At 42.3% G+C, this 27,918-nt stretch overlaps 1 protein-coding gene across 1 annotated transcript in view; it reads left to right on the top strand.

The window, feature by feature from the left end:
- Positions 1-933: 933 nt before the first annotated feature.
- The window catches only part of LOC126095187 (eukaryotic peptide chain release factor subunit 1-like), a 40,395-nt gene continuing 13,410 nt past the window's right edge, over positions 934-27,918 (top strand). Inside the window, exon 1 of the mRNA XM_049909924.1 lies at positions 934-937. Coding sequence (XP_049765881.1) covers positions 934-937 — 4 coding nt within the window. The remainder of the gene's footprint in view (positions 938-27,918) is intronic.

Here is a 27,918-nt window from a genome sequence, read left to right as displayed (position 1 = left end):
CAGATACGTAGAAAAACTCATAAAGTTTTGTTCGGCTGAAGCCGCACTTCAGGTTTCTGCCGCCAGAGCGCTCGAGAGCGCAGTGAGACAAAATGGCGACAGGACCCGAGAAAGCGTATGTCGTGCTTGAAATGCACTCACATCAGTCAGTCATAACAGTGCAACGACACTTCAGGACGAAGTACAACAAAGATCCACCAACTGCTAACTCCATTCGGCGATGGTATGAGCAGTTTAAAGCTCCTGGATGCCTCTGTAAAGGGAAATCAACGGGTCGGCCTGCAGTGAGCGAAGAAACGGTTGAACGCGTGCGGGCAAGTTTCACGCGTAGCCCGCGGAAAATTGGCTCATGCCAGAACTGGAGACCGACAGCGCCGAATTCATTTTTCAACCGGATGGTGCTCCACCGCACTTCTATCATGATGTTCGGCATTTCTTAAACAGGAGATTGGAAAACCGATGGATCGGTCGTGGTGGAGATCATGATCAGCAATTCATGTCATGGCATCCACGCTCTTCCGACTTAACCCCATGCGATTTCTTTCTGTGGGGTTATGTAAAAGATTCAGTGTTTAAACCTCCTCTACCAAGAAACGTGCCAGAACTGCGAGCTCGCATCAACGATGCTTTCGAACTCATTGATGGGGTCATGCTGCGCCAAGTGTGGGAGGAACTTGATTATCGGCTTGATGTCTGCCGAATCACTAAAGGGGCACATATCGATCATTTGTGAACGCCTAAAAAAACTTTTTGAGTTTTTGTATGTGTGTGCAAAGCATTGTGAAAATATCTCAAATAATGAAGTTACTGTAGAGCTGTGTAAATCGCTTCAATCATTTGTAATAACCCTGTACATAAGAAACCTGTTCCTGGAACTCCAGTGGCGATACTTGTGGACGCAACTCAATGCGCGGTAAGAGCTGTGTTGCGGCCATGGGTGAGGCAACGTGGCCTCCATTAGCATGTTTTTCCAAGAATCGCTCTCCACAACAGATTAGCTGGAACTCTAGGCCCATTGTTGAATGCAATGCCAAAGTTGCAAAAGCAGTCGTCATACATCGTCCGCCGTGGTTGCGTTCCCCTCTCCGTCCAGTAGATTTGCGCTTATGCATGTAGGCATTATGGATTCCTCTGCTTTATGTCATGTTTTGATACGAATATAATCTGTGAAATTAAAGGCAGACAGAAAATAAACGTTCCTCGTTTTACTTCACTGTTACAAAACCCTAGCAATTATTGTTGTGGTAAGGGAGGAAACATTCTGACACTTACCTATTACCATACATTGTCAATGATACGTTATAGAATGGACTTCTGCTGGTTGTACAGCTTGCCGGGCCATACATCTGACGAAATAAGCATCAAACGAAAAAACAGCAAAGAACGAAACTTGTCTAGCTCGAAGGAGAAACCAGATGACGCTATGGTTGGCCCGCTAGATTGCGCTGCCATAGGCCAAACGGATATCAACTGCGTTTTTTAAAAATAGGAACCCCAATATTTTATTACACATTCGTGTAGTACGTAAAGAAATATGCATGTTTTAGTTGGACCACTTTTTTCGCTTTGTGATAGATGTCACTGTAATAGTCACAAACATATGGCTCACAATTTTAGACGAACAGTTGGTAACAGGTAGGTTTTTTAAATTAAAATACAGAACGCACGTACGTTTGAACATTTAATTTTGGGTTGTTCCAATGTGATACATGTACCTTTGATAACTTATCATATCTGAGAATGCACGCTGTTACAATGTGATTGCCTGTAAATACCCCATTAATGCAATAGAAGCTCAAAATGATGTCCGTCAACATCAGTGCATTTGGCAATATGAGTTACGACATTCCTGTCAACAGCGAGTAGTCCACCTTCCGTAAGGGCGCACATGCATTGACAATACGCTGACACATGTTGTCAGGCGTTGTCGGTGGGTAACAATAGCAAATATCCTTCAACTTTCCCCACAGAAAGAAATCCGGGGACGTCAGACCCGGTGAACGGGGGGCCATGGTAAGGTGCTTCGACGACCAATTCACCTGTCATGAATTATGATATTCAATACCGATTCAACAGCACGCGAGCTATGTGCCGAACATCCATCATGTTGGAAGTACATCGCCATTTTGCCATGCAGTGAAACATCTTGTAGTAACATCGCTAAAACATTACGAATCAGCATACATTGCACTATTTAGATTGCCATCGATAAAATGGGGGCCAATTATCTTTCCTCCGATAAGGCCGCACCATACATTAACCCGCCAAGGTCGCTGATGTTTCACTTGTCGGAGCGATCGTGGATTTTCCGCTGCCCAGTAGTTCATATTATGCCGGTTTACGTTACCTCTGTTGGTGAATGACGCTTCGTCGCTAAATACAACGCGTGCGAAAAATCTGTCATCGTCCCGTAATTTCTCTTGTGCCCAGCGGCAGAATTGTACACGACATTCAAAGTCGTCGCCATGCAATTCCTGTTGCATAGAAATAGGGTACGGGTGCAGTCGATGTTGATGTAGCATTCTCAACACCAACGTTTTTGAGATTCCCGATTTTCGTGCAATTTGTCTGCTACTGATGTGCGAATTAGCCGCGACAGCAGCTAAAACACCTACTAGGGCATCATCATTTGCAGCAGGTCGTGGTTGACGTTTCACATGTGGCTGAACGCTTCCTGTTTCCTTAAATAACGTAACTATCCGGTTAACGGTCCGGACACCTGGATTATGTCGTAAAGGATACCGAGGAGCATACGTGGCACACGCCCGGTAGGCATTTTGATCACAATAGCCATACGTGAACACGATATCGACCTTTTCCGCAATTGGTAGACGGTCCATTTTAACACGGGTAATGTACAGGGTGTTTCAAAAATGACCGGTATATTTGAAACGGCAATAAAAACTAAACGAGCAGCAATAGAAATACACCGTTTGTTGCAATATGCTTGGGACAACAGTACATTTTCAGGCGGACAAACTTTCGAAATTACAGTAGTTACAATTTTCAACAACAGATGGCGCTGCAAGTGATGTGAAAAATATAGAAGACAACGTTGTCTGTGGGTGCGCCATTCTGTACGTCGTCTTTCTGCTGTAAGCGTGTGCTGTTCACAACGTGCAAGTGTGCTGTAGACAGCATGGTATATTCCTTAGAACAGAGGATTTTTCTGGTGTTGGAATTCCACCGCTTAGAACACAGTGTTGTTGCAACAAGACGAAGTTTTCAAAGGAGGTTTAATGTAACCAAAGGACCGAAAAGCGATACAATAAAGGATCTGTTTGAAAAATTTCAACGGACTGGGAACGTGACGGATGAACGTGCTGGAAAGGTAGGGCGACCACGTACGGCAACTACAGAGGGCAACGCGCAGCTAGTGCAGCAGGTGATCCAACAGCGGCCTCGGGTTTCCGTTCGCCGTGTTGCAGCTGCGGTCCAAATGACGCCAACGTCCACGTATCGTCTCATGCGCCAGAGTTTACACCTCTATCCATACAAAATTCAAACGCGGGAACCCCTCAGCGCCGCTACCATTGCTGCACGAGAGACATTCGCTAACGATATAGTGCACAGGATTGATGACGGCGATATGCATGTGGGCAGCATTTGGTTTACTGACGACGCTTATTTTTACCTGGACGGCTTCGTCAATAAACAGAACTGGCGCATATGGGGAACCGAAAAGCCCCATGTTGCAGTCCCATCGTCCCTGCATCCTCAAAAAGTACTGGTCTGAGCCGCCATTTCTTCCAAAGGAATCATTGGCCCATTTTTCAGATCCGAAACAATTACTGCATCACGCTATCTGGACATTCTTCGTGAATTTGTGGCGGTACAAACTGCTTTAGACGACACTGCGAACAGCTCGTGGTTTATGCAAGATGGTGCCCGGCCACATCGCACGGCCGACGTCTTTAATTTCCTGAATGAATATTTCGATGATCGTGTGATTGCTTTGGGCTATCCGAAACATACAGGAGGCGGCGTGGATTGGCCTCCCTATTCGCCAGACATGAACCCCTGTGACTTCTTTCTATGAGGACACTTGAAAGACCAGGTGTACCGCCAGAATCCAGAAACAATTGAACAGCTGAAGCAGTACATCTCATCTGCATGTGAAGCCATTCCGCCAGACACGTTGTCAAAGGTTTCGGGTAATTTCATTCAGAGACTACGCCATGCTATTGCTACGCATGGTGGATATGTGGAAAATATCGTACTATAGAGTTTCCCAGACTGCAGCGCCATCTGTTGTTGAAAATTGTAACTACTGTAATTTCGAAAGTTTGTCTGCCTGAAAATGTACTGATGTCTCAAGCATATTGCAACAAACGTTGTATTTCTATCGCTGCTCGTTTAGTTTTTATTGCCGTGTCAAATATACCGGTCATTTTTGAAACACCGTGTATGTCCGCAATGGTGGAATGTTACGTGATACCACGTACTTATACGTTTGTAACTATTACAGCGCCATCTTTCACAAAGCGAAAAAGTGGTCCAACTAAAACATTCATATTTCTTTACGTACTACACGAATATGCTATAAAATATTGGGGTTCCTATTTTAAGATAACGCAGTTGATATCTGTTTTACCTATGCCAGCACCATCTAGCGGGCCTATCACAGCGCCATCTGGTTTTCCCCTTCAAGCTGGATGAGTTTCGTTCTTCGTAGTTTTTTCGATTGATGCTTATTTCGTGAGATAGATGTCCCGGTCTCTATCAGTTGACCACACTGTATAATAATGGGAGTCCTGACTGGAAAAATACTACAATGTTTTCCGCATAACACCCAACAATATCTGACACACAAGTTACGTTTATCCAGCAGTCGTGGTGGGTAGCTTTTTGTGCCTCGTCGAAGTTAGCTTGGGCACATGGCGCCCGTTCTGAGAGCGAAACACGGTTAAGCTCAAACGCCCGGTTGCGCGGTGAGCCAGTGTCCGGAATACTAACTAGGGAGAGCGATTTGTGGCGAGAACTGTTGACTCCTGTTTTGCGAGCAGCCGAATGCAATTACCGTAGTTTGCATCGCCTGATTAAATTTCTTCGCCCTCCGTCGTTTTGATTTCATTCCAAACCAGAGACAAACAAGCCGGCTGTGAGCGCTCGAAGGGTTTTCTGAGCAAAATGCTAAAGTGCAGAGCAGCATCACATAAAGCTCAACAGTACCAATGTCTGAGTTCAGAATTGCCACATAATGAGTGAAAGAATTTAGCGAATGCTATTTTGTAACCCTGTCCGAAAGAGATAAGACATTATGTAAAAATTTAGCATATTGCTATGTTTCCAGTATCAATCGTAAGTAGATTTCCTCTATCGGAATCAAACTCCGTTTTGTCTCCATTATAACACGAATTCTTTACAGACGAATGGAAAAACTAGTAGAAGCCGACCTCGGGGAAGATCAGTTTGGATTCCGTAGAAATACTGGAACACGTGAGGCAATACTGACCTTACGACTTATCTTAGAAGAAAGATTAAGGAAAGGCAAACCTACGTTTCTAGCATTTGTAGACTTAGAGAAAGCTTTTGACAATGTTGACTGGAATACTCTCTTTCAAATTCTAAAGGTGGCAGGGGTAAAATACAGGGAGCGAAAGGCTATTTACAATTTGTACAGGAACCAGATGGCAGTTATAAGAGTCGAGGGACATGAAAGGGAAGCAGTGGTTGGGAAGGGAGTAAGACAGGGTTGTAGCCTCTCCCCGATGTTATTCAATCTGTATATTGAGCAAGCAGTAAAGGAAACAAAAGAAAAATTCGGAGTAGGTATTAAAATTCATGGAGAAGAAATAAAAGCTTTGAGGTTCACCGTTGACATTGTAATTCTGTCAGAGACAGCAAAGGACTTGGAAGAGCAGTTGAACGGAATGGCTGGTGTCTTGAAGGTAGGATATAAGATGAACTTCAACAAAAGCAAGACGAGGATGATGGAATGTAGTCGAATTAAGTCGGGTGATGTTGAGGGTATTAGATTAGGAAATGAGACACTTAAAGTAGTAAAGGAGTTTTGCTATTTGGGGAGCAAAATAACTGATGATGGTCGAAGTAGAGAGGATATAAAATGTAGACTGGCAATGGCAAGGAAAGCGTTTCTGAAGAAGAGAAATTTCTTAACATCGAGTATAGATTTAAGTGTCAGGAAGTCATTTCTGAAAATATTTGTATGGAGTGTGGCCTTGTATGGAAGTGAAACATGAACGGTAAATAGTTTGGACAAGAAGAGAATAGAATCTTTCGAAATGTGGTGCTACAGAAGAATGCTGAAGATTAGATGGGTAGATTACGTAACTAATGAGGAGGTATTGAATAGGATTGGGGAGAAGAGAAGTTTGTGGCACAACTTGACCAGAAGAAGGGATCGGTTGGAAGGACATGTTCTGAGGCATCAAGGGATCACCAATTTAGTATTGGAGGGCAGCGTGGAGGGTAAAAATCGTAGGGGGAGACCAAGAAATGAATACACTAAGCAGATTCAGAAGGATGTAGGTTGCAGTAGGTACTGGGAGATGAAGCAGCTTGCACAGGATAGAGTAGCATGGAGAGCTGCATCAAACCAGTCTCAGGACTGAAGACCACAACAACAACAACAGGTGTATCACAATACAGTATTATACAGAGTCCGCCAGAAAAATATATGGACGCTTTAAGGAACGAAATGTATTACTATTGTGATTATTTTACATTTAATAATTGATCACACATGTTGTACAGCCTTTAGTTTAGCACATGGTTAATTTAAATGTTCAAAATGTTCACCGTACGCGGCTATACACATAAAAGAACGACGAGCGGTCACCGCAACTACGTAAGCGAGTGTTACAGTGGAGATCGCTGCACATATCGGAGCAATGTCTTGGTGAAGTTCCTCTAGTGTGCATGGCTTACGTCGATAGACGTTATCTTTCACAGTTCCCCACAAGTAAAAGTCCGAAGGTGTTATATCTGGCGACCGTGGCGGGAACTTAATCGCCCCTCTTCGTCCAGTCCATTGCCCCGGAAAATTGTCATCCAGGAAATCTCGTACAACTAGGTGGTAGTGTAAAGACCACGTATGAGTGGCAAAATTTATGTACGTAACTTTTCCAGGTACACATCTCCAGCGACAGTAGCCCCTACATGATACTCCACACCACACATGAACGCCTGGTAGAGTGACCGCTTTATCCACATAAACATGCCGATTTTTCGGAGCCCAATAAACACTATCACGTCGATTCACGGTTCCATAAAGTTTAAATCGTGCCTCGTCACTCCACTCTAACTTCGTCACAAATTGTTCGTCATCAGTTACCATTTGCCGATGCCATTCGCAAATTTGCATTCCGAGATCACGATAATCATCATTAATCGCGTATAGTAACCGTGGAATGTAAACATTTCACTTTGCAGCTTTGAGAATTCTTCACACACTTTTCCCTTGTACTGGAAGCCCTATTAGTCATATTGCGGCTCTGCCCCCCGGAAATCAAAATTAGAGAACAGGCTGCGTGGTACTGGGCTAAAAAAGGGAATAGCGCGAAGATAGAAGACCAATGTGGACGGCACTCTAGGTGCTTCGACATCTTTTGCGAAGGGTAAAAAGAACGAAACGAGAGGAGTTGGTAAAACTGCTCAATTTGTTCTTATTCATGGACCTACTTTATTTTGTGGTGCGAGGTTAAATTTTTCTTTAATGAAAGTTTCTTCTTCCTCTAGTTTGGGTAACGGATGGCTAACTGTACATTTCGTTGCTTGTAACAATGCAGGTAGAGCAGGTTTGGAATCCTTTGAAACTAGGGAAATCTTAGCTTACCGTACTATACCTGTTTCGGAGATTATTATTGCTAGTGAGGGTTCCTACCATTTTCCGCACGGGAGTTTGTCTTTGTCTTGTCGTAGACATTGTAAGATAAATTCTGATTGTAGCATTTACTTATGGGTGCAGGCGAGTGGTCCGTCTTCTTTGGAAGATTGTCGCATTGTGGGTGAGTGTGCTTTATATAATCATTGAAAGTACTGGTTCTCAACAAACGGCATTTTTAAGGGCCACAAATACTACACATTGATCTTGCCAAAAGCCGAGAAGCGATTCTTCTTGGTGTTGTAGCTCCCTGGGGCACTCTGGGATGCTCTCTGGGATGCTCAATAGATGTCGAGCATAGTCTCTGATTGGTTGATCTGTTTTTGGCGCGCGATTCAAATTGGTCTCTGCAAGAGATAGGGGACGAGGATAAGGATGAGATAAGGCGAAGAGACTAGCAGTTATGGCAGGAATTGTGAGAAGCACAAAAAACAGGTCGCAGAACATTCGAACTCCTTACGAATGTTGGGGAACGACTGCGCATGAGGTACTTTGAACCTACCCGAGGATTGTTCCAGTTTCTCACTGGTCATGGGCCCTACCCGACTTATTTATGTCGGTTTGGGAAGAGGGCTACACCTGCTTGTGAATGTGGTGTATCAGAGGGTACTCCTGGTCATGTGGTCTACAAGTGCCCCCTTTGCAATGATATAGCATCTGCATTACGTGACCATTTACCTGACCATGACATCTGCCACTTGCTTCGACGAGAAGACACTTTTCAAACTCTCAACAAATTGGCTAACGAGGTATCACGAAAAGTGTTAAAAGAATAACTGAAGGACATTGATTAACTAACAACCGGAGACATACCTAATACTAGCAGAATCTAGTGCCCCATTCCCATACCGCCTGTGCGTGGACAGGCCGACTTTCCTCATAGTCTGGAATCCGCCGTGTACAGGACTAGGGGAGTGGGGTACAACACCACCGATAGAGGACAAGCACCGGACTACTTAGAGTAGAACTAGTTAGTACGACTTAGAATTAGGAAATTTAGTTAGGAACCTGCAGCGAATAACATACTTGGCCTGCCCAGTGTCAGGGGCACGCTTATCGGGTTTAGCTCGATGAGCAAGGCTCTATATGTATGTTTGTAAACTACTGACACACATGTGACGCTGCAGGCAGTAGAGATTTGTCATGCATAGGTCTTACAAAGTAAATGTTATTAATAAATTAGTTGCCCATTATTAATCTAGTTATGGCTGCAGCTCACTTATCAAATTTGTAATTAGCTGCAATTAATTTTGTATAGAATTAAGACCCACTAATCACTTAAGGAAGTGGGTTAAGATTGTCTAATTATTATAAAGTTGTAAATAAAAAATTATTTTTTTGTACCTTGTACTGCTGACCCTCATTTCGCGTGTAGACTGCGTAGCAGACTTCTGTCGAGAACTAACCAACGGGCCGGCCGCGGTGACCGAGCAGTTCTAGGCGCTTCAGTATGGAACCGCGCGACTGCTACGGTCGCAGGTTCGACTCCTGCCTGGGGCATGTATGTGTGTGATGTCCTTAGGTTTAAGTAGTTCTACGTTCTAGGGAACTGATGACCTCAGATGTTAAGTCCCACAGTGGCCAGAGCCATTTGAACCATTTGAGCCATTAACTAATGTTTCCAACACGAGAGCCGACGGAGGAGGACCTGTAGCTGTACGCTGTCTCCCTGATCTTCCTTTGTGAATATCACAAATTGTTCCATGCAATTCAAACTTGTCAGTGATGTGTTTAATTGTTAGATCGGTTGGCGGTTCTGTTTCAAACTGCCGTCTCCACTGACTCTGCACGGGCATTGTCAAACTTGGAAATCCACTTCACAATAAATTTTCGTTGCTCGAATGTCAACCAAGCTCCAGCCATCGTGATTTCTCAATACTGAGATGAAAGCGCTAACATCTGTTGAGCCAAACACCATACAACGACACACTCGTAACTCAAGTTGAAAGACGATATCGGTATTTCGATAGTGTCTGACAAAGAGTGTATACATGTTTCTGGCGAGCTCTTTATGTCTCAGTAGTATAGTGGATGACTCACGTAAGACATTACACTCCTTATATTTCCTGACTGGTTCCAGAAATTGAAACGACGTTTTCGGTAAATGATAGTACCATAAAGGGTACATATTTTGTCATAAGACAAAGAGCCGTAATTCTTGCATCGATAGAGATACTGAAGAAAATATGTTTCTGAAGAGAATAATATACTTTTTAATGACATCCATAGGAGCTCTAAAAGAAGAAAACAGTGATACCGCAAAAGAAACCTCAGCGACTCCGCTACTACGACGCGTAGTCCGCACTTCGTCTTCCTGCCAAGCAACCCATCCTGAATTTCAAACTGCGGTTGCGTTCGGAACATTTGACACTCTCTGTCAGTGGCTTGCGCCTTTATCCACTCCTTCTCACTTATGCCCACAACTTGTGCAGCTGCTATTTTTCTACTAACCGCATCTGCATTCGTATGTTTTACCCTTGGTTTATGAATTACCTCGTAGTCATATTCACTTAGTTTCAGTGTCCATCTCGTTAAACGACTCGAAGGATCTTTCCACCCCAACGACCACTTCAATGCTGCGTGATCTGTAATCACCTTGAACTTACGCCCGTATAAATAACAGCGAAAATACGAGATACCATAAATCACTGCCAACATTTCTTTCTCTGTAGCTGAATAATTCTTCTCTGCCTTATTAAGTTGCCTGGAAGCATAAGCCACTGGATGTTCCTGTCCATTAACCCTCTGAGAAGGAATCCAATCTACAGCGATATTACTAGCAACACAAGATACGAGTAGTATGAACTCTTGTTCCAAATCAGGAAGTATCAACAGTGGATCTGATGTTAATATCTGTTTGAGCTTCTCGGATGCCTCCTGACACTGTGCTGTCCATTCAAACTTAACACCTTTCTTTAACAATCTCGTGGATGTGCAATTTCCGCAAACCCCTTTACATTTCGTCTGTAGTAATTACATAAATCGACATATTGCTGAACTTGTTTAGTGGTCTGTGGTACTGGAAAACCACGCACAGCCGACGTTACACGAGGATCCGTTCTTACCCCATCCTGACTGATAATATGCCCAAGGTAAGTCACTTGCGTCTGAGCAAACTCACATTTCTCGACATTAAGCGTAAGATTTGCGGCTCTTAGCCAACTAAATACTTCGTTCAGTCGTTCCACATGTTCTTCTATATTACGCGAAAAAGTAACAATATCGTCGAGGTATACCATAGCAATCTTCGGTTTCAGTCCACGAAGCACACCATCTAACAGACGCTGGAAAGTAGCAGGAGCGTTTTTCAACCCAAATGGCATTCTGCGATACTGAAAGTGACCAAGGCTTGTTGTAAAGGCCGTCTTCGGTGTATCCCCGGGACTTGCTTCTATCTGATGGTACCCACTCTTTAGATCTAGTGTCGAAAAATATTTACACCGACCTAGGTTATCCAATGTTTCCGTGATGTTCGGTATGGGATACGCATCTGTTACTGTTCATGTGTTCAAAAAACGATAGTCACAACAAAACGTATACTTCTTAGTACCGTCCAATGACTTCTTAGGAACTACCACTATGTTGGCAGACCACGGGCTTTCACTGTTCTCTATAATACCGTCTCTTAGCTGTTGATAAATAAATTCTTCCACTAGTGGTTGTAAGTGTTTCGCTATCCTGTATGGTTTTCTATAGACCGGCGGACTATCGCCAGTCGGTATACGGTGCTGTGTAATAGGGGTTGCTGGTAATGGACCTTCTGAATTAAACAAATCTAAAAACTCTAATAACAAAGCTTCCATAGCTTTCCGATCACCATTCTCCAAATGACGAATCTTATCACGTAGTACAGATGCCTCCTGACACTGTGCTGTCCATTCAAACTTAACACCTTTCTTTAACAATCTCGTGGATGTGCAATTTCCGCAAACCCCTTTACATTTCGTCTGTAGTAATTACATAAATTACTTGACGTTATAATCACCTTGGGATTCACCTATATCCTCATCGTCGAGTATATCCAAACTTGCTACCACTAAACCCTTTGGTAGATCCGCTTGATCTTCCCCCAAATTATCTACACTGACCGGAATCATCAGTTCCCCATTTATATCCATTAAGCGCGCAACGCTCCTCCTAATAAAACAATGCATTTCATCCAATGCTTCATTGCTCTGCAGTCGCTTCACCATACATAGTCTCTGTACATAGGTAGTTCTCATGGCAGAGGTGTAGGCCAGCAGTTGCAGGAAGTGCTGGGGAGTGAGTACCAGGTCACCAGCATTGTGAACCCTAATACAGGGTTGGCTCAGGTGACTATTAACATAGGGGGGTTATGTAGGGATTTTACTAAAGAGGATCAGGTAGTGATTGGGGGTGGGGCTGGTAATAGTATTGATAGGGATGGGGAGTATAACATAGATGGTGACCTGGAAAAGATAGCCAGTCAGCCTGGCAACACGAATGTGCATTTCGTGGAACTGTTTCAGCGTCACGATCGGCCTCATCTTAATACAGCAGTCAGGCGTAATAACATGAGACTTGGGGGTGCGCTGATGACAGAAAGCATGGGTCACATTTCAGTGGTGTCGGTGGAGTCTATCAGCAGGACGGGTTTCACTAGACACGGCCTGCACCTCAACAGGTATGGGAAGGGGAGGTTGGCAAAGCTTATAGGTGACAGCATAGGTGGGGTTGGTGGGATCACTCATGGGAAAATTCCTGCAGTAGTGGGTGTTAGAGCTGCACCTTTTTTAGATTGAAGTCAGCTGATAGGTATTCCTGCTTAAGCAAAGTCTCTCTCACAAGGGAATCACTTTTGACAAAGCTTAGGTATCCGAGTAATGAGGGACTTAGTATATTTCATCAATATATACAAGGTATTAAAGATAACGTTAGTGGACTGCTTATAGATGTTGACTCTGAAATTATTGGTATATCTGAACACTTCTTAAATTAGGAGATAATTCAGAGGCTTCCTTTACCAGGATACAGGTTGGCTGGTTGCTTTTCGAGGAGCTCTTTGCGGTGTGGGGGAAGAGCCATGTATGTGAAAAACGGCATCGCATTTGAGTCAATTGATGTTTCAAAGTACTGCACTGAAAAGGTGTTTGAATGTTGTGCAGGTGTGGTTAAATTTAACGGAGCTAATCTTGTAACTGTTGTTATTTATAGATCCCCAGACTCCAATTTCACAACATTTTTGCTAAAGCTAGAGGAGGTTCTTGGTTCACTTTATAGGAAATACAAAAAGTTAGTTATATGTGGTGACTTCAATATTAATTGTATAAGTGATTGTGCAAGGAAGAGGATGCTGGTAGACCTTTTTAATTCATATAATCTTATGCAAACCGTATTCTTTCCAATGAGAGTGCAAGGGAACAGTAGAACAACCATAGACAACATTTTGGTTCATTCCTCATTACTAGAAGGGCACTCTGTTAGCAAAAAGGTGAATGGCCTTTCAGATCATGATGAGCAAATTTTAACTTTAAAAGATTTTTATGCTGCAACAGGTGTTAAATATAGTCATCAGCTGTTCAGGAAAGCTGATCCAGTTGCTGCAGAGACCTTTGTAAACCTTATAAAGGAAGAAGAGTGGCAAGATGTTTATAGTGCTGATACAGTTGACGATAAATATAATGCTTTTCTCAAGACTTTTCTCATGCTCTTTGAAAGGTGCTTTCCGTTAGAACGTTTAAAACAGGGTACTAGCACAAACAGGCAGCCTGGGTGGCTGACTAAAGGTATAAGAATATCTTGTAGAACAAAGTGGCAATTATATCAAACCGTTAGAAACAGTCAAAATCTAAATGCAGCAGCCCATTACAAACAGTATTGTAAGGTGCTTAAAAATGTTATTAGGAAGGCAAAAAGTATGTGGTATGCAGATAGAATAGCTAAGTCTCAGGATAAAATTAAAACCATACGGTCAGTCGTAAAGGAAGTTGCTGGTCTGCAGAGACAGGTCGAGGATATAGAATCAGTGCGTAGTGGGAATGTCCGTGTTACTGATAAGTCGCATATATGTACAGTATTTAATAATCACTTTCTGAATATAGCAGGTGAACTAAATAGAAACCTTGTCCCAACAGGGAATCATATAGCGCTCTTAGAAAAAAGTGTTCCGAGACTGTTACCTGATATGCTCCTCCATGGTACTGACAAGAGGGAGATTGAGTTAATAATTAAATCACTCAAGACCAAGAACTCTCATGGATATGACGGGGTATCTAGCAGAATACTGAAGTATTGTTCTATGTATGTTAGCCCAGTTCTCAGCCATATCTGTAACTTTTCCTTTAGGAGTGGTCGGTTTCCTGACCGATTAAAGTACTCGGTAGTGAAGCCACTTTATAAAAAGGGAGACATTGATAATGTTGACAATTTTAGACCTATTTCTATGCCATCGGTGTTTGCTAAAGTTATCGAGAAGGTTGTATATACAAGGTTACCGGAGCATTTAAATTCACATAATTTGCTGTCAAATGTTCAGTTTGGTTTAAGAAATGGTTTAACAACTGAAAATGCTATATTCTCTTTTCTCTGTGAGGTTTTGGACGGATTAAATAAAAGGTAGCGAACGCTAGGCCTTTTCTTTGATTTAACGAAGGCTTTTGACTGTGTTGACCTCAAAGTATTACTGCAGAAGTTGGACCATTATGGAGTAAGGGGAGTAGCTTGCAATTGGTTCGCGTCTTACTTTAAGAACAGAAAGCAGAGGGTAATTCTCCGCAATATTGAGAGTGATAGTGATGTTCAGTCCTAATGGGGCACTGTTAAGTGGGGCGTTCCCCAAGGGTCGGTGCTGGAGCCACTGCTGTTTCTTATTTACATAAATGATATGCCTTCTAGTATTACAGGTTATTCAAAAATATTTCTGTTTGCTGATGACACCAGCTTGATAGTGAAGGATCTTGTGTGTAATATTGAAACAGTAACAAATAATGTAGTTCCTGAAATAAGTTCGTGGCTTGTGGAAAATAATTTGATGCCAAATCACAGTAAAACTCAGTTTTTACAGTTTCTAACTCACAATTCAACAAGAACCGATATATTGATCAGACAGAAAGGGCATATTATAAGCGAGACGGAACAGTTCAAATTCCTAAGCGTTCGGATAGATAGTAAGCTGTTGTGGAAAGCCCATGTCCAGGATCTTGTTCAGAAGCTAAATGCTGCTTTATTTACCATTAGAACAGTATCTGAAATAAGTGACACTTCAACACGAAAAGTAGTCTACTTCGCATATTTTCATACGCTTATGTCGTATGGTGTTATTTTTTGGGGTAATTCTTCTGATTCAAAAAGGATATTTTTGGCTCAAAAACGGGCTTCATGGCACTGATCTCTACGATGCTATTCTTCCTTTTACAATGTTATTTGTAAAGGGACTTTATCAGAATTATCTATTTCTAAGAGTTAGAATCTGTTGATAATATCTGTTAATATTGTTTCTCAGGTACTGGTTTCTTATACAGTGTCCATCACGTTCTGTTGGCCTTATTTATAGGTTTGTATAGGCCATGCAGTTCCTTTTTCTAAAATCTCTAGTACTCTGCATGAATTAAACTCTTATCATCTTCAAAACGCGTGCCTCGTAAAGAACCCTTAGATTGCGTTTTGTCCTGTCGTCAACAGTGGCTGCCACAAGACGTCCCGGAAGTGGCCGATCACGGAACATAGTTTCTTCAGTTTCTAAAGGGGTCAATGTCTTTACTTGTGCCCCGAAAGTATTTCTGTCAACTCCACCATTACCATACGACAACGCTTAAGAATGTCCACCACGTGGCCGAGCGGTTCTAGGTGCTTCAGTCTGGAACCGCGCCACCGCTACGGTCGCAGGTTCGATCCTGCCTCGGCCATGGATGTGTGTGATGTCCTTAGGTTAGTTAGGTTTAAGTAGTTCTAAGTTCTAGCGGACTGATGACCTCAGGTGTTAAGTCCAATAGTGCTCAGAGCCATTTGAACCATTTGTCCACCACGGTTTTATTTTCTGCAGACAAGTATTCAATTACAGCACGATGCTTGTAACAACTATCTTGCGCAGATGCGGTTTTCACGGTTCCCTACAGCTTTGCCATCTATTGAAATTGTACCAACAGTCATGAAATCTGAAAAACCTACATGGATGTTTTCCTGTACGTATTGACAATTGTAAACAAATTGGGGCATTACTTACTGAACGAAGCTTGTTCATGCATTGAACATACAGACACCTACAAAGATTTCCATCAACTCTTCAGTTTGAAATTCATGGCACAGAAAACAGAAACTGACTCTCTAGCTGTGCGTATATATTAATTTACAATGAGTCCAGATCACCAGATCAAACAATCAGACATCTGTGTCGCCACAAAATCGTCTGTTTCCCAAGGTACTTTTTTTACAGCACGCCTGAGGAACTACAGTAAGTGGTGGATCGTAGTCATCGATGAAATTTATCAAGCAAGCACTGGCCCAAATTGTTCTACTCTTCAGTGGCTATTCTGTATAAGTCGCGCAGAGTACGGGTAGCTATCGAAGTTCAAGAACACCTCACTCCATGGAACAAATAAGTTCGATTGGGTTCATATCCGGCGAATGGGCAGGCAACTCCATTCCGGTGATCATAGATTCCTGAAGTGGCGTGTTCACGAGAACAGCACGATGAGCTTGCCAGTTATCGTCCTTCAAGTTGGCGATACTGCACCATTATTGGTTCGAGAATCTCGTCCGAGTAGCGGAGAGTAGTGAAATTGCCATCAGCAAACTCGAGAGGTGTACGATGGCCCCATGTAGTGCCACCAAGGAATATCACTTCCTCAACACGTAGTTTCACTTGTGGGACACATTGTTGGAGGTGTTCAATATTACCGGGTCGCCTCCAAACACGTTGTCTGCGATCATCGGGGCGCAAACACATCCGAGTTTTGTCCGTATGCAACACTCGATGCCAACCCTTGAGCGCCCAGTCGGTATGACGCCTCATCTATCCGCATGGGGGTACATGGTGGTCTGCTGTACAACGTGGTGATCGCCACGATCGCTGGGAACTGTGATTCTCATCATTCCATCGTCTCCTAATGGGTCGATGCTATAGCTGACGTCCTGCTGCCTCTTCGAACGCCGATTTCAGTACGGGAGCCCTCTGCTCACAGTTCCTTTGACCAAAGAGCCGTCGACATCTGTTATCATCTGCATCTGTCAAACGAGGTCGCCTTGTGCGGTTTAAGTCCCCAACAATCCCTGTGAAGTGGAACAGATTCCTTGCTCACTCCATATCACTTTGTCTCCGATCCGCGCGTCGTGCAACTCACTTAGTTGGCAAGTCTGCACCGCGTAACGGGATCATGCTGATCCGGTCATTGGTCGCAATTGCCCTTCGTGGCGTGTTACATGTTCGCTCTACTGTTCCACGGACGTCTCTAACGCGCCCGTAGTTACGCTTAGCTTCCAACCGAAATACTGCAATCCATTCGAGTACTGCGCTCTACCAGAAAGTTGGTACTTGTGGTAAATGTGTCTGTGTTAGGAAACAACGTGATGAGTGAAATACCAATCAGTACAGGAACAGTCACAAAGCAACGCCCCTCCACGACGTATCGTTCTGATGCAAAACCTTTCGTTGGTATGTGTAATATAATAATCACGGATACGTGTTATGCAACATTTTGACTTATGAAGCAGGTAGTTAACGATATAGTACGATTGTAATTTTACGTATGTTCTCTTCTTCAGAATTATGTATACTCATATTATGCATTATTTCCAGGTATACCAGACGATGAGGAAAAGTAGAAAGCTCTTGCTGGAAAAAAATGTTGTGCAATAGCAGCTTTTGGCGGCAGATAATAATATCGTAACCATGTAGCACAGCTTATAGAAGATCCAACCCAGATTATCTTGTTGTCGGTTTAATCTGCCGCTTGATGTGGTCGATTGTAGTGGTCTCCCTGATGCAGTTAGCTACTTGGCTCACTGCTCGTCCTTTACCCAGTGTGTGTCGAGTGCAGGCAACGATAACACCTCAACCAAAGGCAATTTGCGCTCACCGTTTCAACAGCGTCTGGTTGACGTTGTGATTGGGACAGTGCACTCCCTCCAAGGTACGGGCGTACGAATGTCGCATTGCACGAACTGGTTTCAAGGGAGCCTCATCCCACGGAATGCGAGTTACATTCTGGGGTGGAGGTAGACGGGACACACTACGTGCCACCCGTTCCAGCAAAATTGCGTGATCTGTGTCGGTGCGTAGCAGCAGCAGTGAGCGTTGTAACTCTAGACATGCAGAAGCAAGGGAAGAGTTTATCGCTGGCAAGTTTTCGTGCACATATGCGTTTGTGAAAGTATCTGAAAACCTTAATCCTAAATCTAACAGCGATAGTAAGAAGTATGTCGAGGTAGAATGTAGAAGCACTTAAAATGTAGAGGGGACCGACACAAGTTGACGAGCGTGGAAGGTGACCAACCACACAGTGTGGAGGCTATAAGAACTATAGCCTGGTACCTTGTAGGTACTACTAACGCTTCACATGATGATTACTAACTGGCACGGAGAAAGCCTCTGCCGTCAGTTCAGCGATAAATTCCTTCATATGTTATAATATTCGGGACAGTCAACGCAATCCCTTGTGGTATTGTTGCTAAGACACGTAGTTTATCTTTGAACACATGTCTACCTTGGACACAACTCGTTTTGTAGTCACTACGTATTCATTGATGATAGGAGAAAACATAAAAATGCAGTAAATGAAGCAGGCGAAAAGAAATACAAATGTCTCAAAAATGATATCTGGTGAAGTGCAAAATGGCTAAGCAGGAATGGCGAGAGGACAAATGTAAGGATGTAGAGGCTTATCTCACTAGAGGTAAGATAGATACTGCCTACAGGAAAATTATAGAGACCTTTGGAGAAAGGAGAACCACTTGTATGAATATCAAGAGCTTTGATGGAAACCCAGTTGTAACCAAAGAACGAAAAGCAGAAAGGTGGAAGAAGTATATAGAGGGTTTATACAAGAGCGATGTACTTGAGGACAATATTATGGAAATGGAAGAGGATGTAGATGAAGATGAAATGGGAGATATGATACTGCGTGAAGAGTTTGACAGAGCACTGGAATACCTGAGTCGAAACAAGGCCCCGGAGTAGACAACATTCCATTACAACTACTGACAGCCTTGGGAGAGCCAGTCCTGATAAAACTCTACCATCTGGTGAGCAAGATGTATGAGACAGGCGAAATACCCTCAGACTTCAAGAAGAATATAATAATTCCAATCCCAAAGAAAGCAGGTGTTGACAGGTGTGAAAATTACTGAATTATCAGTTTATGGGGGGGTAGGACGTCAAAAGGCCGACTTCGAGCAGGAGAGGCACCACAGGACATTTTAATTTTCACTGTCTATACTTTTCCAAATTAATTCATAAAACTTTGTCAGCTTGACCAGGAAGGATTCAGAAATCACGCTTATAGCAGTGGAAGTTCGAAAACATAAAGAAGTAAGTTATTTTACATGTAAAATTTCATCACTTTTTTCACCTACTGATGGCAGCATTTGTTGCTATAGGTACACTTTTCTTCCTAAGTAAGAGAGATGGTTCGATGTATTTTGAACAGCATACATACCATACTTAAAGCCGTATGAAACTCTAGAATTTTCCACATCAATTAAAAACTGTGGTAAAAATTGAGGTAATTAACTACAAAATTAGAGTTTTTCCTAAATATGAAGTTTAAAATACAACAGATCATTCGTTTTTTTCATAAATTAAATAAATTCTAGAGTTTCGTACACCTGTAAGTATGTTATGTAAGTTTTGCAAAATTCATCGAATAATCGCTGTAACTTATGTAGAAAAGTGTGCCTATAGCAACAAATGCAGCCATTAATAAGTGAAAAAATGATGAAATTTCACACGTAAAAAATTATTTTGTTATGTATTCGAACTTCCACTGCAATTAGTGTGAATCCTGAATTTTTCCTGGTGATGCTGACAAAGTTTTATGAATTTATTTGTAAAAGTATAGACAGTGGAAATTAAAATGTCCTGTGATGCCTCTCCTGCTCCAAGTCCGCCTGTTTGACGTCATACCCCCTCAATAAGTCACAGCTGCAAAATACTAATGCGAATTCTTTACAGACGAATGGAAAAACTGATAGAAGCAGACCTCGGGGAAGATCAGTTTGGATTCCGTAGGCGCTACTGACCTTACGACTTATCTTAGAAGAAAGTTTAAGGAATGGCAAATCTACGTTTCTAGCATTTGTACACTTCGAGAAAGCTTTTGACAATATTGATTGGAATATTCTCTTTCAAATTCTGAAGGTGGCAGGGGTAAAATACAGGGAGCGAAAGGCGATTTACAATTTGTACAGAAAGCAGATGGCAGTCATACGAGTCGAGGGGTATGAAAGGGAAGCAGTGGTTGGGAATTGAGTGAGACAGGGTTGTAGCCTATCCCCTATGTTATTCAATCTGTATATTGAGCAAGCAATAAAGGAAACAAAAGAAAGTTTCGGAGTAGGTATTAAAATCCATGCAGAAGAAATAAAAACTTTGAGGTTTGCCGATGAAATTGTAATTCTGTCAGAGACAGCAAAGGACATTGAAGAGCAGTTGAACGGAATGCAGAGTGTCTTGAAAAGAAGGTATAAGATGAACATCAACAAAAGCAAAACGAGGATAATGGAATGTAGTCTAATTAAGTCGGGTGATGTTGAGGGAATTAGATTAGGAAATGAGACACTTCAAGTACTAAAGACGTTTTGTTATTTGGGGAGCAAAATAACTGATGATGGTCGAAGTAGAGAGGATGTAAAATGTAGACTGGCAATGGCAAGGAAAGCGTTTCTGAAGAAGAAAAGTTTGTTAACATCGAGTATGGATTTAAATGTCAGGAAGTCGTATCTGAAAGTATTTGTATGGAGTGTAACCATGTATGGAAGTGAATCGTGGACCATAAATAGTTTGGACAAGAAGAGAATAGAAGCTTTCGAAATGTGGTGCTACAGAAGAATGCTGAAGAATAGATGGGTAGACCACATAAGTAATGAAGAGGTATTGAATAGAATTGGGGAGAAGAAAAGCTTGTGGCACAACTTGACTAGAAGAAGGGATCGGTTGGTAGGAAATCTTCTGAGACGTCGAGGGATCACCAATGTAGTATTGGAGGGCAGCGTGGAGGGTAAAAATCGTAGAGGGAGACCAAGAGATGAATATACTAAACAGATTCAGAAGGATGTAGGCTGCAGTAGGTACTAGGAGATGAAGAAGCTTACACAGGATAGTGTAGCATGGAGAGCTGCATCAAACCAGTCTCAGGACTGAAGACCACAACAACAACTTATTCATGTCTTCTTTTTGTTAACCTTACTCGACAACTCACTTTTACGATAGTCACTCGGACAACTTGACGACCTTGCTACATTTTTCAAAGCAGTGTTAGTTAATGTGGTATTGACTGTGAGATCGAAATGCATGATCGGCCTGTGTTTTATGGGTATTGTTTTACCGCAGCTGAAAACCATGTATCGTGGATTTGCTGCGGGTCACGTCTAAGGTGAAAATGTTCCTGCTCAGGCAGCAGGAACTAAGGGCTAAACTACAGAAACTCCTAATTGGTATTGTGATGAACGACAAGTTTGGAGTGATTAATAGCAAAGAACATCAGAACTGTCGCTTCCATTAAGATAAAATGAAATCGAAGTTTCGCTTTTCAACGATTGCCTAAAGAACGACCATGGACGAAAACACGGTGAAAGCCTCGCAACGGAAAGTTCAGTTGTTTTACTTAGCTCGTCTGTAGAATGGAAGAACACAAGATCATTTAAATAACAGAGGCACACACATGACGAAAGTATGGTGCATGTGATGAGGTCTTCATTGACCCTCCACCAGAAGACTGGACATAATTTAGCACATGGCACACACGGGCTACTTGCCGACTGCTCAAACTTTGAAGTAGGAAAATTTTTGTCTGTATTTTGTTGAGGAAACAGATTGACTAATAATCAATTCACTATATTATTTTCAATAAGAAATGAAGAAAAACATACTTTAATTAATTAAGGTGCTCTCTTTTACTTTTGAAGAACAAAATATTATTCAAATTTATGTGCATTTTCACCTTCCTCGTGGTCCATAGTATTGCAGCTAGATGATACTTAGCATTAACTTTTAAAATTAGAAATAACGTAAACTGCAGTTCTATTAAAGCAAGAATGTATGTAGCGTGGTACAGTACAATAAGAAGGCATTCTATTTATGCATACAACGAAAAACAAATTCTCGAAAGCAAAATTTATTAAAAATGCCTAACCAGTAACAACGGCGTGCGGGATTAGCCGAGCGGTCTAGGGCCCTGCAGTCGTGGACTGTTGGGCTGGTCCCGGCGGAGGTTCAAGTCCTCCATCGGGCATGGGTGTGTGTGTTTGTCCTTAGGATGATTTAGGTTAAGTAGTGTGTAAGCTCAGGGACTGATGACCTTAGCAGTTAAGTCCCATAAGATTTCACACACATTTTGAACACTAACAACGTCTGCTGGCCCCGGTCCCCCTGGTCTCCTACTAAAATCATATGTTTCTTCCGAGAGTGTAAACTTTGTATTCCTTTACCTAAGTTAGCGCTGGGCGCAACTTCCTCTCTTTATTCATGTAGATGATATGAATTTTTTTAAATGGGTTGGAATCTTTTTAAGACGTATTGTATTTTTGTCTCTTCTGTCTGTTTAGTTAAGCTAACGTGTTTCTTCTCTTTATTTAAACTATATGTTTGTATTTCAGTTCGTTATACCAATAATACTAGTACATTATGCCTGTAGTATTTACTTGTCCTTTACAAAGACGTATACCTCGTAATTCAAAAACTAAGAACACATTTCAGTTGTTTATTACTGACAAACTATAGAAGACAAAAACACATTTGCTCATGTCGTTGGATAGAGGAGGAATCAAAGCTGTGAAATTGCTGCGGTGTGAACTGCTGCAACATGACGACGACTCCACAAGAGAAATCTCTTTGTTAGTTATCATTTGCCTCAAGTTTAATCCATTGCCTAAGTACAGCGTGCATCCCGCCGTCAATTCAGCCAGAAGCCGCCTCAGCACAAGCGGATTTATGACTGGGATACAAATTTTTTTGTTGTTGGTTGCATATGCAAGGAAGGAGCACTCACTGGTCGGCCACGAACTTCTGTTGAAAGTGTAGAACCTATCCGAGACGCGTTCACACGGAGCTCTCGGTAGTCCACAAGACGAGCAGGGCACGAACTTAAACTTCCGCAAACAACGGCCTGGCGTCTTCTCAAAAGATGCCTGCATGTGAAGCCTTACAAGTTGTAGTTACTGCAGCAATTGTGTCCCGACGACCACAATAGAAGGTACGAACTTTGCATATCACTTCTACAGGATGTGCCAGAGGACACTTTTTTCGAAGGACTCATCTCTTCGAACGTATTGACGTAACGTCTATCGGGCAAAGGAAACCGCCATAAAGTAAGAATTTTGGGGTTGCAGTATCATGTGGTCGTCACCGAAAATGACAAAGACTCCCTGAATCTGAATGTTTTTTTTCTGCCGTCTCTGTTCGTATAGTTTATGGACTTTTTTGTGCGAAGAAAACTGTGACAGTAATCTCATATCTGGAGATGCTGCAAATCCTCAGCTTCGCGGAGATTCCAGTGATTTAATATTTATGCATGACTGCGCCCTGCTTAACTTCCACCTTAAGATACGGCCATCCCGCAAAGTTCGATTGGAAGAGATGGACAGAACGATCTTGTCGATTGCTTTTGGCCTCCCGGGATTTTTTTCTGTAGGGGTCCATAAAAGACAGATTTTCTGTTCCACATATGGCAGATACTCATCAAGAGCTGAGAAATCGAATTGTTGAATCTGTTGATTCAGTAAAGTGGGACCTTTTAATTCGTATGTGGAATGAAATGGATTGTCGTTTTGATGTTCCTCGAGCAAAGCATGGTGCTCACGTTGAGTGTACGGTACAGTGTCTCTGCGAAGACTAAACTTTGAATCTTCCTGTATCTATTTTGTCTGCCTCGTGATGACTGGGTGTTGTGTGACCTCCTTAGGTTAGTTAGGTTTAAGTAGTTCTAAGTTCTAGGGGACTGATGACCATAGATGTTAAGTCCCATAGTGCTTACAGTCATTTGAACCAATCATCCTGTATCTAGTGACACGCACAACGTGTTTCTATCTTCCATAGTTTGTCTGTAATGATCAATGAAATTAGTTCTTTATGTTTGAACTATCCAGTTTACAATCATTGAAACTTGCTGTGGTAGTAATTTTTTGACCAAAAGCTACGATTTTTGGGAATGTTTAGTGAAATTAATCATACAGTGTACAAGAGTTTCGCTAATAATCTGTCATTCTCCGAAGAGGTATCACAACTCTTTATTGACACCCAGGATTTCATTTTGACGATGTAACGATGTAGCACTTTGGCGCTACTTGCTCTCATGTCGCGGAAGTGGAAGTTTCACCCTTACTTGCATAAATTAATTAATTAATTAATAATTTTATATGCATGTGTTTCTAGTACATTCCCAAAAATGGGATTCGTTATTATGAGAATGAAGTAACAAGAAAATCTGAGTCTCTCCTCCGGAACGTGCAGTGAAAAGAGACGAGAGTCGAGGCTTACTAATGCTTTTGCATTTCTCCCACGGAATAACTGCGTCACTAATTTCCATTAAAGACATCCTCTGCATCTCTCAGAAGCCCTTATATTAATTTATGTCTCCGAGAATGGAGCAGCCTCGCAACAGGGATTGCAGAATATCGCCTGGTAGCAGCTGCATAGAGTCTGCAGCAGCAGTTTTTTGTTTTGCTCTACGCGCCTTCGTTATGTTATCTGGAGAACAGGAGCAGTTATAATGAGTCGTTAAAACATAATGTGCCACCGTTTCAGAGTATATGCAGCGTCAGCAGCACTGAAGTATTGCTTCTTTTAACCGAAAACACTGAACTGCGAAGATGAAAATTAAAGTAATTCTTTCCCGAGAGATAATTACGCCAGTGCATGTACATCAAAAGCGACTGCAAGTTATTAAAGATAACTGATACACACAGCAAAGAGATCCTTTTATACTGTTGTATGGGACGCTCGATTATCAGAAAGTAACAATTTCTTTTTCGAAAAAGATCTTTCATTGCGTATCAATCGTGTGTCTCATAAGATTGCACATGTTTCCACGCTCACAATTCTATTCAACCTTTTTCGACAAAGGTGAGAATTATTTTTCTATGTATCTTTGTCTATTCAGTTCAGATGCATCGACCATTAAACTGTATACTTTTGTGCTTTTGCGTGGCCATTCAGATTCATCAGTAAGATAAAGTATGTATCCAATGTATTCTACATTTGTGCATAGAACTATATACAGGATGATTATAATTAAAGTTAAACTTTCTAAACGCTGTAGAATTAACACCACTGGTCGGAAAATCGGAGGTGGTGGTGTTATGGTGTGGTCGTGTTTTTCATGGAGGGGGCTTGCACCCCTTGTTGTTTTGCGTGGCACTATCACAACACAAGCCTACATTGATGTTTTAAGCACCTTCTTGCTTCCCACTGTTGAAAAACAATTCTGAGTTGGCGATTGCATCTTTCTACACGATCAAGCACCTGTTCATAGCGCACGGCCTGTGGCGGAGCTGTTACACGACGACAACTACCCTGTAATGGCCTGGCCCGAACAGAGTCCTGACATGAATCCTGTAGAACACCCTTGGGATGTTTCGGAACGCGGCCTTCGTGCCAGGCCTCACCGACCGACATCGATACCCCTCCTCAGTGCAGGACTGCTTGAAGAATGGGTTGCCATTCCCAAAGAAACCTTCCAGCACCTAAATGAACGTATGCCGGCGAGAGTGGAAGCGGTCATCAAGGCTAAGGGTGGGGCAACACCATACTGAATTCCAGCATTACCGATGGAGGGCGCCACGAACTTGAAAATCTTTTTCAGCCAGGTGTCCGGATTCTTTTGATCACATAGTGTGTATACCTCAGTGATTGAGCACGGGAGGTCACCTCGAAGACGACCGATCGAAGAGCTTGTACAAATCAAGCGTCCCTGCACCGGTCTCCGTTTGTGCTGTTATGGCAACAAGCACCAATCATTCAAAATGTTATTTACTTCCGTCCAGTGACGTGAAACTAGAGTATTAAATAATTTTCCACCACGGAGTAGGTCAAGTGTGCGGTCAATCACTGCACACTCTCCTCTCAATGTTTGTTGTAGCAATTTCCGTCTGACGTCAAGAGGCCATTGGCGAATCGGAGCGTTTTTTACACGACTCAGAATTTTCATAAGTTAAGTGAACGCGACAGGAGCTAGGTTAGGTGCCGTTTACAAAGCAGTACGGGTGAACTCTTCAAGAATAGTGAGTTATCTCCATATTTTATCAGGTGAGGGCCACCCCTAAGATTCAAACCCTCTAAACAGGCATCGGACAGTACTGCACGCCACAACACCGGAAGCCCCATCCTTCTATGAGTGATATGAAAGTCCGCAAACATCACTCGAATGGTTCTACCACCCTTGAAAGCAAGGGACTTAATCCTCTGAGGAGAGCAGGGTGTCCCGTTACTCCCAGCGATGGGTGCATCTGTTTCACAACTCTTTGGCAATCGAACTGCATTTTCCCTTTACACTTTTATCAAATTCAATTCCCATAATCCAGTTACTAAATGAACCTGTCACGAAACTCGCTGCTGTTCTTACGATCTTCTGTGTCCTGTATAAACCTATCTTGTACGGATGCCATACTAACGAGCAATGTTCGGGAACTGGTCGAATGAGCGCTTCGTACGCTCCTTGCTTTGTGGGTGGACTAGACGTCGCGAAGATTCTTCCAATGATTCTCCGTCTGGCACCAGCCTTAACTGCGATAAGATTCATGTGGCCGTTCCACTGTAGATCGCTCCTTACACATATTCCTAAATACGTTATGGATGTGACTGCTTCCAGTGATTTTCCTGCCGTCGTGGAATTACATAATAATCGATCTTTCTGTCTGTAGATGCTCAATACGATACATTTTTTTAGGTTTATTGTGCAAAGTAATGGTCCCATAACGCTCTCTTTGAGTACGCCCGAAGTTCCCTTTACGTCTGATTTTTGTCTCTGTTGAGAATGATATGCTGTGTCCTTTTCGCTTGAAACTCTTCAGCCCAATCACACAAGTGAGCTAGACGTACATTCTCTGAAATTTATTCCTCACATTAAGGCCAATGTTTAATACCAGGAAACTTCTTCTAGCGTGAAATGTCATCTTTGTGTATGCTAGAATATTTCAGATAATCTTCTTCCTTTGTCCGTCATGCTTTCTTGTGAAACCAAGGTACTACGCGTCGTCCAATTTTTAAATTAATTTTATCGCTAATCTCATTTCTATTACTCATCACTTCGTCTTTCTTTGGTTTACTTGCAGTTCATAACATACGGTCTTTATAGTGTTCGTTGTATTCAGCAGGATCCGTAGTTAATCGTTGCATTAACAGAGGATAATAATGCCACCAGTGAATGCCGTAACGAAGTACTTCCATCTTGAATTTTAAACCTACTCCGGAATCTTTCTTTTCTTTTCGATTATTGTACAGGATGAACTACAAGAGAGTGTGACAGAATTCTTACCTCACGATGTTTTCAATCGGAACACTTTCTCCTTCGTCTTCCATTATTATAGTTTCCGTTTGGCTGTAGTACTTGCTGTATATCAGCATGAGTAGATGACAACAGGCAGTCCCCCCCCCCCCCTTCCCCAGCCCCAACCCCGGCCTCGCTCGCTCCGTCAGAGATCTCAAAACTCAACATACGCTTTATACCTATTAGCATTCTCCTATGATTTTAAGAGTGCTACTGCTATATCTCTCTTGATAGTGACGAACTTACATTTAATTTCATCCAACTGTTTTTCGGCTGTTCTGTATGATAAATGTGTTTTTCCGATGTCCATTTCTTTTTGACTATATTATATATTAAATTTGTAAGCATCGAGCTCTACAATTATAATATGTCTAAATTTAGCAAAAAAGTAGCTTATCATTTAACGTCCCGTGGAGG

This window comes from Schistocerca cancellata, chromosome 1, assembly GCF_023864275.1.
Source record: "Schistocerca cancellata isolate TAMUIC-IGC-003103 chromosome 1, iqSchCanc2.1, whole genome shotgun sequence".
NCBI classification, from domain to species: Eukaryota; Metazoa; Arthropoda; class Insecta; order Orthoptera; family Acrididae; genus Schistocerca; species Schistocerca cancellata.
This window is presented reverse-complemented; position numbering and strand designations above follow the sequence as displayed.